At 45.1% G+C, this 12,375-nt stretch overlaps 1 protein-coding gene across 5 annotated transcripts in view; it reads left to right on the top strand.

Annotated features, from left to right (window-relative positions):
- Positions 1-12,375, top strand: part of KIF16B (kinesin family member 16B) — a 301,307-nt gene that overhangs the window by 51,539 nt on the left and 237,393 nt on the right. For all 5 annotated transcript variants that reach the window (XM_018056936.1, XM_018056937.1, XM_018056935.1 and 2 more), the window contains exons 5-9: positions 531-628; positions 1,339-1,448; positions 8,476-8,618; positions 10,833-11,001; positions 11,203-11,334. In XM_018056936.1, coding sequence (XP_017912425.1) covers positions 531-628; positions 1,339-1,448; positions 8,476-8,618; positions 10,833-11,001; positions 11,203-11,334 — 652 coding nt within the window. The remainder of the gene's footprint in view (positions 1-530; positions 629-1,338; positions 1,449-8,475; positions 8,619-10,832; positions 11,002-11,202; positions 11,335-12,375) is intronic.

Here is a 12,375-nt window from a genome sequence, read left to right as displayed (position 1 = left end):
ATACAGTAATTATACCCACGTCACATAAGTAATGTGATGTATTGAAACCTTTCTGTCGAGGGAGGCCAGGGCAGGAATTAGTGCATCACAGTCTGTATGTTTCAATGTAGTCATCAGCTCCTTTGTAGGACAAATATCTTCTTTGAGGACTTCCTAAGGTTTCTGCCCAGTGTGTATTTCAGCATTTTTTGTCCTTTGACCAGATCAAATTTTTTAATGTTTGTTTTACAGCAGTAGACTCTCTGGTTTGAGAGCTAGAGAATACATCTTATATTTGCAAGCCACGATTTAGCTGATTGACAGCTGACAACTGTCTATTACTATGGTCCCAGCATGTAGAAATTAGAAGGCTCAATCCTCTTATTTCAGAGGATAGGAAGCAGCCCTGGAAGGGGTGAGTGGTGAGCCCAGGTCCCTGGGGTGGGCCTGTAGGCCCCCGGAGTCTCAGTCCACCTCAGCCCATTGCAGATGCAATCATCAGGTGCTTTTATTTCAAGTTACAGCTGAGGCACCCCTCTTTCCCACTGCAGGACGATTCTGGCTTAATACCCCGGATCTGCGAAGGGCTCTTCAGTCAGATAAACGAAACCACCAGATGGGATGAGGCGTCTTTTCGAACTGAAGTCAGGTAGGGCTTGTGGCCTGAGGGAGTGTGTGTGAGCTTGATTCAAGGCATGAGGAATGGACCTTTGCATCCCTGAGAGGAGAGTCTGCCTTTCCCCATCTTGCGCTGTGCTGGTTGGAAGTCAAGCTCACAGCACAAATGTGTTCAGTGACCTCCTTGAGTACCATGTGGATGAGGGCTTTGGAGGTTAGTGGGGGTAATCCAGCCTGGTCTGAAACTAATGTATGATGCTCATCTCAGATGCAGTGAGCTTTTGACCTTTCAGTGTGTACCCACTTGCCTTATTCTTTTATTTGAATAAGGTTTGTGTTATTCTTTATGTTGGCTGGATCCCTATCATTCTGAGCTTTAAAGAAATCTGGGCGGCTGAGGTGTTTCCCCGCCCGCCTGAACTTAAACCTGTGTGGAGAGGCAGTTTGGCCAGTGGTTTGGGGGCAGGTATGGCAATCAGGGTATTCTCCTGGCTGCCTGAGCTCTGGGAGGCTGTGAGGCCTCAGACAGGCTGTTTAAATCACCCCAGGCCTCTACTGCCCAGTTGTGTAAGACGAGGAAGACAGTACCTACCTTTGAGCTATTGTAGGGATTAAAGGAAATGATCCTCGTAAAGTGCTGTACCTGACACATAGTACCTCCCATAAATGTATGCTGCTGCTGCTGCTGTTATTAGTGCCTGAAGTAATTTTACTGAATTCAACTCTGTTTGACCTTTCTAGCTACTTAGAAATTTATAATGAGCGTGTGAGAGATCTGCTTAGGCGGAAGTCATCCAAAACCTTCAACCTTAGAGTCCGTGAGCATCCAAAGGAGGGGCCTTACGTGGAAGGTAAGAGCGAGTGTCTTCACAGCTCTGTTCTTCTTGGGAATTGTTACTAAGAATAATAGTTTCAGAGGAAGACAAAGGAAGGATAATGGTGACATTTAAAACATTTAATTTTGGAGTTTAATTGTAGTAAAAATTACACGGGCTGCCACTGAACGCTGGGGCTTCCCAGGTGGTGCTAGTGGTAAAGAAACCCCCTGCCAGTGCAGGAGACATAGGAGACGCAGGGTTTGATCCCCGGGTTGGGAAGGTTGCTTGGAGGAGGGCACGGCCACCCACTCCAGTATTCTTGCCTGGAGAATCCCGTGGACTGAGGAGCCTGGCGGGCTGCCGTCTATAGAGTCTGTAGAGTCCAACTGTACAGTCTATAGAGTCCGACACGACTGAAGCAACTTAACACGCCACTGCGCTCTATTCATTTAATGTGCTTCTACTTTACTGGCCATTTGCTGATTTTACGGGGCTTGCCAATAGATCGAGTCTGCCTTTAAGAACTCTAGAAGCTTCTTTTCCAAAGTTCTCAGGCAAGATAAGCAACTCTATAGCCTCTTTAAATGGCGTTGCATTTCAGGGGTGTGTTTTTTCTCATCTTAACAGTAACACGACTGTAGGGTGATTCTGAGACCTCTCACCTTTGGGAAGAGTGTTTGAAGTTCCCGTGCTGTGTTCTCGGCCTTTGTGTTGGGATATGTTCGTCGGGTCACGGTCCATTGGGAGGACTGTCCCAAGGAGTGATGGGTAAAGGACTGGCTCCTGCAAACTATTTTAAAAACAGGCTGGATGGAAGGCTGTCCTTAGAATAGTGAGCTCTGCACACCCCTCTGTGTGTGGCAGCTGAGGTGAGGCCGGAGACTAGGAATCGCACACAGACAGGCTCTCTTATTGTGGTGGTGTCCTTCCTGCGTGTTTCATTGGAGGCAAGGCTGAGAACTGGTCATGGATTCAAAGATGTTTCTACTTCTGTTGTCTTTTTCACCTGGAAAACCAGGTGTGCTAACAGCACTCCATCTGCATTTTAGTAACTTTTTGATTGAACTTTTGTGTTTCATGCCCACAGCAAGGTGAGTAACTATGTTTTTGTTCCATGGAGTGTGGGATAAATACTATCGTTAACAGTTTTTAGCCTAACTGCCTTTTCCCTTTAACTGTCTTATCAAATGTTAAGACATACTATAGAGCTGGGTTTTTGGAGAGACAGGTTAATCAAGCAGGGTAAAAATCCAGAATCTACTGTCAATACTTAATGGGGATTTAGTTTCTACTAAATCTGCTATTCAAACACTGGGGAATATGGGTTATTAAGTTGTCTGGGAGGAAAAAAAAAAAAAAAAGAAAATTGGTACCAGAGCTCAGTTTTTATACTAAAGTAAATGGCAGATGGAGCAAAGATTTAAATGTAAAAAGTGACATAATGATTGCAAGAAACCCTGGATAATTTTTTTCTGGAAATTTAGAGAAGGAAGGGCTTTTAAAATTTTTTACTTAAAATCCAGAAGCCATGAAATAAAAGTGTTAAATTTGAAATGCTGAAACAAAACAAAAAATGAACTTTATACTTGGTAGAAATACCATAGGCAAAGTGAAGAAACAACTTACAAGGCGGAGAGGATATTTTCAATTCAAGTTTCAGACAAAGGACTTGTTTTCCTAATATATAAGGAGCTCCTGTAAATTATGGACAGCTCTGCTACCAAGGAGAAAAATGAACAAAGGATGTGACTATGTTGTTCACAGAAATATTGATGATTTTTAATCAGTATTAAAAAAATTAATTTACAATGTTGTGCTAATTTCTACTATACAGCAGTGGTTCAGTTATACATTTATACGTGTGTGTGTGTGTATATATATACACACACACACACACATTTTAAAAATACTCTTTTCCATTATGGTTGATAATAGGATATTGAATATAGTCCTTTGTGCTATGCAGTAGGACCTTGTTGTTTATCCCTTCTATATATAATAGCTGACATCTGCTGACCTCAGCCTCCAACTCCATTCCTCCCACAACCCCTTCACCCTTGGCAACCCCAGTCCTTGGTCCCTGTCTATGACTCTGTTTCTATTTAATGGATAGGTTCATTTGTGCCATATTTTAGACTCCACTTAGGAGTGATACCATATGGTATTTGTCTTTTTCTTTCTGGCTTAATTCGCTTAGGATGATAGTCTCTAGTTGGATCCATGTTGCTGCACATGGCATTGATCGCTTCTTTTTTAATGATGTGCATACACACACGTGTGTATATATGTATGTATCTCACACCGTGATTTACCCCTTCATCTGTTGATGGATGTCGAGGTGGTTTCCATGTCTCAGCTACTGTAAATAGTGCTGCTGTAAGCATAGCGGTGCATGTATCTTGTCTGGCTGTACGTCTAGGGATGGAATTGCTGGGTCATACGTAATTCTACTTACAGTTTATTGATGAACCTTTATACTGTTTCCCCAGTGGCTGTACCAACTTACACTGCCACCAGCAGTGTAGGAGGGTTCCCTTTTCTCCATATCCTCTCCAGCATTTATCTGTAGATTTTTAAAATGATGGCCATTCTGACCAGGGGTGAGGGAGTACCCTGTAGTTTTGATTTGCACTTATCTAGTAATGTTGAGTATTTTTTCATTTTTCTGTTGGCCACCTGGAAATATGCGTGACTTTTAAATGAAGGAAAGAAAGAGTGACCTCACTAATAATTAGAGGAGAGCAGAATAAAAATTCTTTGAGATAGCTTCTGTTACCTGTCCCCAGCAGCTATAAGGAACCTGACTGGGACAGTGTTGGGAGACAGGCAGTCTTATGCATTGTTACTGTTGTGTGTGAATTGCCGTCTGTGGAGGACAGTTTTGCAGTATCCATCAACATTTTGTATATGCTTCAGTCTAGAAATTCCACCTCTTAAGAATTTCAGTTCAGTTCAGTCCCTTAGTTGTGTCCGACTCTTTGCAACCCCATGGACTGCAGCACACCAGGCCTCCCTGTCCATCACCAACTCCCAGAGTCTACCCAAACTCATGTCCATTGAGTCGGTGATGCCATCCAACCATCTCATCCTCTGTCATCCTCTTCTCCTGCCTTCAGTTTTTCCCAACATCAGGGTCTTTTTAAATGAGTCAGCTCTTCGCATCAGGTGGCCAAAATACTTTGAGTTTCAGCTTTAACATCAGTCCTCCCAAAGAACACCCAGGACTGATTTCCCTTAGGATGGACAGGTTGGATCTCCTTGCAGTCCAAGGGACTCTCAAGAGTCTTCTCCAACACCACAGTTCAAAAGCATCAATTCTTCTGCGCTCAGCCCTCTTTATAGTCCAACTCTCACATCCATACGTGACCACTGGAAAAACCATAGCCTTGACAAGACGGTATTCTAGGGCAATTCCCCGGCCTGAGAGAGAGAGCGCGGCTGTGGGCGCGCGGTGGGCAGAGGTGGTGGCGGGCCAAGTGCCCTTTCCCGCCCCTCTGGCCCCCCTGACTCCCGCTCGCCCGCGTCCACGCGCCCTGCACAGCCCCCTTGACCCTGCGCTCCCCCACATGAAGCGGCTTCCCCGGTGCTTCCCGGCTGCCCCTATGACCTGGTGGCGGCGACCGCGGCCACCGACCTGGAGAGTGGTGGAGTTTGCAGCCGCAGCCCGGCCCTCTTGCTCTGGAGGGAGGCGGGGGAGTTCAGTGATCTCCTGGACCTGTACCTGGACCTTGTCCTCTCCAGCTTGCTGTCGCATCAGGAGCCTGTGGCCGCCATGGCGTCCTGGTAAGCATCAGCCTCGTCCTTGCTCTCCCCGTGGAGCAGTGGCCCCGCCAGTGCGCCCTCCACCTGCAGCCTCAGTGATCTGTCCAGGCCGGGGGGCGACCTGGGCGCAGCCGCCTCTGCAGCCGGGAATCTGCACCCGCTCCGATGGCTCCCTTCAACCCGGCAACATCAGTGATGTGAGCCCCGGTGGCTAAGCTTCTGTGGCCCGAATTGGACCCGGTGTGAGTTCAGCCGCAGCCGCCACGTGGTGGACTGACGGGCACGTTCGCCTGAGTGCCCCTGGCAGCGAGTACTGCGGCCCTTGGTTATCAGTGTTGGCACAGGCAGCCCAGATGGCACTCGGTGGTGGTGGGCCCTACAGGGGCAGGCCACTGCGCATGTGCCCTAAGATCAAGCGGGAGGCTGTTTCCTCTAGGCCTGCTTGGGCACTGGACCTCCTCTCAGCAGTGGCCACCAGCTGCCTGCGCACGACTTTCCCCTGGGGCGGCAGCTCCCTGGCAGGGCCACCCCGACCCTGGGTGCTGAGGAACTCCTGAGCAGCCCAGACTGTCATCCTGCCCTGCCGCTCCCCCCGGGCTTCCATCCTCACCCGGGGCCCCAAGCAACCCTCCCTTCCTGCCCAACCAGAGGCAGACGCAGGTCCCACCGAGCCATGACCAAGCGCGTGCCAGTCGGTTCCTGCGTGCCAGAGGAGCCCAAGCCAAAGCGGAGGAGAAGGTCATGGCCCCGGAGAAGGATGGCCTGTCACACTTGTGATTCTGCAGGCTGCGGCTAAACCTGCACGGAGAGTTCTCTCAAGGCGCACCTGTGAACCCCGCACAGGTGTGAAACCTTACCACTGTGACTGGGATGGCCGGGGATGAAGTTTGTCCGCTCAGGTGAACTGACCAGGCACTATGGCAGATACACCGGGCAGTGTCAGAAGTGCGACCGGCACTCTTGCAGCGCCTTACACATGAAGAGGCACCTTTAAATCCCCAAACATCGGATGGGACCCTCGCTGCCAGAAGAGAATTCAGCGTTTTTTACCTTTCACACTGTCTTCCTTGTGAGGGGAGGAACCCAGCTAGAAAGCACTACAGTCATCGTCAAGTTCCCAAGGAGTAAACTTGTGAATGGAAAATCAGGAGAAACAGGAAGCCAAAAGACAAACTCAAAAAAAACAAAAAAAACAGATGGATGTGTGACTGGGTCTTCTAGCATTCCAATTCTAAATACAACTTGAATATATATTTCTGGACTTACAACACGTCAAGGGGGTGACTGGAAGTTGTGGATATCAGGGTATAAATTAGATCTGAAAGTTGGGGGGAGGGAAGACCAGAACCCCTCGAGTTGTTTTGATGCAGTATAAACATAAAGATCACATTGTATTCTATTTGCCTTCTAAAAGCCATTATGATGGTCCCAGAAGAAGAGGAAGAAATCCAGGTACAGAAAATGGTGTTTAATAGCCTAAATGATGGTTCTCGGTAAGTCTTGGTTCTAAAGGTACCAAATGAGGCCAAAGTTGTGAAACTGCTGCTTGCTTTGACAAGGAAAATCTGTTTTTGTCTTCTGATCTACATTTATGACCTAACTCCAGTAAATACATCTGGTTTACTTTAATCTTTTATATAGTCTGTTATGCATTGTGGTTTCAGATGTGCAATAATTTGTACAATGGTTTATTCCCAAGTATGCCTTAAGCAGAACAAATGCTTTTTTCTATATAGTTCCTTGCCTTAATAAATATGTAATATAAATTTAAGCAAACTTCCATTTTGTATATTTGTAAATTACAAAGTAAAAAAAATGAACATTTTGTGGAGTTTGTATTTTGCATACTCAAGGTGAGAACTAAGTTTTAAATAAATGTATAATATCTGAAAAAAAAAGAATTTGTTCTGCAGAATTATTCACATATTCATAGAAACTTGTGTATAAGATTGTTTGTAGCAGCATTGCTTGTATTGAAAGCAAACTCTCAACAATGTCATCTCAGTAGGAGACTATTAAATTGGCTCTGGTACACAGTCTAGTGCTAGTACAGTCTAGTGCTCTGCAGCCGTAGAAATGAATGAGGGATCACTTTGATACACAGAATTCTTCAATGTATTTTACATGGAAAAAAGCAAGATGCAAAACAATGTGTATGGTATGCTACCATGTGTAAAAGGGGGGAAAAGATGGTTTAATATTTACGTAATGGCCTGGCCACCTCATGCATAGAGTTGACTTATTGGAAAAGACCCTGATGCTGGGAGGGATTGGGGGCAGGAGGAGAAGGGGACAACAGAGGATGAGATGGCTGGATGGCATCACTGACTCAATGGACATGAGTTTGAGTGAACTCTGGGAGTTGGTAATGGAGAGGGAGGCCTGGCGTACAGTGATTCATGGGGTCGCAAGGAGTCGGACACGACTGAGCGACTGAACTGAACTGAATGGCCTATATACATATGGCTTATTTCTAGAAAGTTTTGGAAAAAGTAAGAATGTTGAGTTGCTTGACAGGAAAGTGTGGGGTAGGTTATCAGATGGTGGAGGGGAAAGACCCCTGAACAGTGTACTTTTTGTAGTTTTTGACTATAAAAGCATATGAATGTTTCTCAAAAAGATGAATGAAAAGTTTCTTTAAAAAGGATTTTAAAGAATGTGGTCATGTTTTGCCTGGAGGTAGTGTTTGCATTTTCCCTGAGTGTGATTAGGGCTAATGATGTTGACGGCGATATCTCACGGTTATCCTGAATACCGTATGCAATATCAAGAGAGATGACTGAGGCTCAGTGAGGTTAAATGACTTCTTCATAACCATGCGAGTCCACTGGTCAGCCAGCGAGCTGGGACTGGACACGAGGCAGTCAGCTCCTGAGTCTGCATTAGAAACCACCGCAGGTTTGCACAGGTTTGCACAGGAGCTGGGCCTGGACCCGAGGCAGTCAGCTCCTGAGTCTGTATTAGAATCCACTGCAGGTTTGCACACGAGCAGATGTGTGTGTGCTCAGTTGTGTCTGACTCTTTGTGGCCCCATGGACTGTAGCCCGCCAGGCTCCTCTGTCCATGGAATTTCCCAGGCAAGAATTGTGGAGTACTGTTGCAGTTTCCTTCTCCAGGGGATCTTCCCCACCCAGGAATTGAACCCTCATCTCCTGCATTGGCAAACGGATTTTTAACCACTGTGCCATTTGGGAAGCCCACAGATTTGTACAGTCATGTATTATTTTGTAGAAATACCTCTCTTCTTCCCTCTACTATCTGTTGGGGAGATTTCTTCACCCCCCTCTTTTTTTTTCAGATTTATCCAAACATTTAGTGCAGAATTATGGTGATGTCGAAGAGCTTATGGAGGCAGGAAACATCAACCGGACCACCGCCGCCACTGGGATGAATGACGTCAGCAGCCGGTCTCACGCCATCTTCACCATCAAGTTCACGCAGGTGAGGGCCGTCGCCCCGCCCCCGAGCGCGTCACGCGCTCATCAGCGCCGGCTGCGGACTGGTCTGTGCTGAGCCGGGCGCCCCAGAGGCGCCCCACCGCTGTTTTCTTGTTCTTTAGACCTGAACATGTGGAGAAGGCAATGGCACCCCACTCCAGTACTCTTGCCTGGAAAATCCCATGGACGGAGGAGCCTGGTGGGCTGCAGTCCATGGGGTCGCGAAGAGTCCGAGACGACTGAGCGACTTCACTTTCACTTTTCACTTTCACGAATTGGAGAAGGAAATGGCAACCCACTTCAGTGTTCTTGCCTGGAGAATCCCAGGGACGGGGGATCCTGGTGGGCTGCCGTCTATGGGGCCACACAGAGTTGGACACGACTGAAGCGACTTAGCAGTTGGCAGACCTGAAGATGAGCTGCGTGATGGTTTCTCTGCAGTTGCAAACACGCTCATTTGAAATGTAGCCTGATGAAGACCTCTAAGACATATTTAGCAGGCTTCTGCCCTGTTCTCCACATTAAAAAAAAAGGTGTTCTGTGTTTAATTAAGCCAGAGTTTTCATTGTTGCACGCTTTGTGGTAGATGATGGGTTGCCAGACAGAGCAGCTGGAGGCGGGGGTGAGGAACTCATCACCCTGAGTGGTCTAAGGTGGATGGTCCTCTATGGCTCCGTGGAACTCACCCCACAATGCTAATTGTGATTATTAAAATAATATTAAAGGACAAGGGATGTTTTTAAGTATTAATGTTCTGATCTGGAGGTGGAGAGCGTTTAGAACACACGTGGAAATGACTCGGGAAATAATGTTAACACGGAGGCCAGTGAAACCAATGAGCCTGAAAGTGTCGGGAGAGTCTGGCCTGTGTTAACCATTGTGCATGTCAGGTAGAAAGACAGCATAATTCATGAGGGGGATCAGAGAGCAAAGAAGATGAAAAAATTCTCCAAGGTCAATTGGAACAACTCCTGATAAATTCTCCAGAAATGTATCTTTTATTACGTTTGCTCGTTTTTCTCCTGTTTTCTGGTTAATGTGGATTAGGATGTGGCCATCCCTAGTTCCTAAGAGGCTTGCTTTTGTAGCAAAATGCAGTAACTTCTTCTTGGCATTTTGGTTCAGACTGTAAAACATGGGTTAAAAGTCTTGGGAAAGTAAGATTTTGGTAGAATTCGGAATCAAAGAATACAGTATTTAAGATTTTCGCTATTTTATAATTGTGAAACAAATTGTATTTTAACATCAAATAATGGTTGGATGATCTTTCAGATAATTGTCTGTTTATCATATTTTGGAAAGCCATTATGCTTGTCTTGTTCAAGATTTTAGGTGAGAGCAAACCTAATTATTTGTTTACTTATATTTTTCTTTATGGAATGAGTGCCCCTCAGGGTCTAGCTTCCTTCTCCCTTCAGCCCTTGTTGAATGACTGAGTGATTTGGATAATGGAATTGGTGGTTCTTCAGAAAGTTTAAGACTCACATATGGTCGGCTTCTATTGTGTCCAGTATAATTATTGTGATCAGGAAGAAGCCCAATGAAACAACAAAATTAAGAAAAAATGTACCCTGAGAGATCACAGTGAGGAGTGGGAAATAATTAGAACTTGTATTGGTGGTTTAGTTGATAAGTCGTGTCTGACTCTTGTGACCCCATGGACAGTAGCCTGCCAAGCTCCTTTGTCCGTGAGATTCTCCAGGCAAGAATACTGGAGTGGGTTGCCATTTTGTTTTCCAGAGGATCTCTCTGACCCGGGGATCAAACCCAGGTCTCCTGCATTGTAGGCAGATTCTTTACCAACTGAGCTATGAGGGAAGCCCTTGAACTTATGTTATAAACACAGAAACATATGTGGCAGCCTGGATGGGAGGGGAGTTTGGGGGAGAATGGAGCCATGTGTATGTATGGCTGAGTTGCTCTGATGTGCACCTGAGATTATCACAGCATTATTAGTTGCCTATATTCTGATATAAAATAAAAGAGTTAAAAAAAGAGAGTCAACCAAAAATAATTTGATTGCTAAATATGTTGCCAGTCCAATGCTAGTTATCAATGAGGATGTGAAAGATTTTTGTTTCTGTTAAGAAATAATAATCTAGTTGGGGAGAGAAGATTAATAAATATGAATGACACAGAAGAAAAACAAACACACAGTGTTATGTAAATATTGGCGTTCTTTATACCTCTTCCATTTTGCATTTTTATTTCACCATAGGCAAAATTTGATTCTGAAATGCCTTCAGAAACCGTGAGTAAGATCCACTTGGTCGATCTTGCTGGAAGTGAGCGGGCGGACGCCACTGGTGCCACCGGGGTCCGGCTGAAGGAAGGGGGCAACATCAACAAGTCCCTCGTGACGCTGGGAAACGTCATTTCTGCCTTAGGTAGATTCACACTTGTCTCCTGCCTGCTCTTGCTCTCGGTGCTCCATAGTGGCATGAAGAGCTTAGGTTTAATGCTTGTGTTACAAACTAGAGTAATAGCGTCAAGGTTTTTTGAAGCCAGATTCAAGAGGAAAAAAACCAAAAAAGCCTTTAATAATTGTCGTTGCCTTCCCCCACCTTTTCTTTTCTTTCTCCCTGCAGCTGATTTATCTCAGGATGCAGCTAACCCTCTCGTAAAGAAGAAGCAAGTTTTTGTGCCTTACAGGGATTCTGTTTTGACTTGGTTGTTGAAAGACAGCCTCGGCGGAAACTCTAAAACTATCATGATAGCCAGTAAGAATTTTTGTTTTTTTTTTTTTCTTATCAACATACAGTGTTTCATGTGAATTGATTGTGGCTATTTTAAGTTTAAAGTATTTCATTAGGAAGTAGCACCTCTTTAAAAAAAAAAAAAAAAACACTTTTCTATTTTGAAGAAAAGTACTTACTGTGGTGGTCCAGTATGGTATTATTGACTCTTTTCCCCTCTTCCTGGTTACATTAACTTGCCGTTTTTTTGGTTATGCAAACTGATGTCCATGCAGGATGATCCTCAGTTGTGCTTATAGGACAGAAACTTCCAACTCTGCCAACTCTAGACATAAACTGGAAATAACCCAACTTTATTTTTCTATTTAAAAGCAGAAAATAAGGATTTTAAGATTAAGAATTGAGAGGAAAAAGTGTGATATATATGATAACAATAATATACATCTATATTTTCACTAATTAACAGGAAGAAGCAGAACAGAAGGGAAAATATGCAAGGGGGAGATAACTGTTGAGAATTTCCCTTCCAGCTGCCCCCCGACTTTTCTTGTCTCCATGTCTCCTCCTGCCCGAGCCATGCAGTCCCTGTGGAGGCCAGGGGTCTTCCCAGGGGTGTGCACCCCAGATGTAATTGTGTAGTCGCTTTAGCTCTCAAGTTTGTTAGGGTTGAGGTGGGGATGTGATCAACCAAAGCTTTGGGAGGAAGAGGGTTAGCTGATCTACAGACTCTTTACAAAAGTTATCACACTCTGGGTTTTCATAGGCAGTAGGTTTTGCCAGAACTCTTTTAAAAGGATTTAAATTTCTGCTTTATCTTGAGAAGTGTAAATAGTCTTGAAATCCTCTCTTTATATGTTCAACAGAGGAAACTCCCTAAGCTGCAATGGAGTGTTTCCAGTCTCGTTTTAGATTTGGTTAGATGGCTGATTCTAAACTTAAGAAGAGTGAAATGGCATTTAATTTGGCATAGTGAGCACCTTTCCTATGAGTCCCAGATAATTTGTAATATTCACGACTGCAGTAATGAATATTTAGTCTATCCAGCGACCTGGGGTTAATCTGACT

This window comes from Capra hircus, chromosome 13, assembly GCF_001704415.2.
Source record: "Capra hircus breed San Clemente chromosome 13, ASM170441v1, whole genome shotgun sequence".
NCBI lineage: Eukaryota > Metazoa > Chordata > Mammalia > Artiodactyla > Bovidae > Capra > Capra hircus.
The sequence above is the reverse complement of the archived record's forward strand: the minus strand, read 5'-3'. Positions and strand labels throughout refer to the sequence as shown.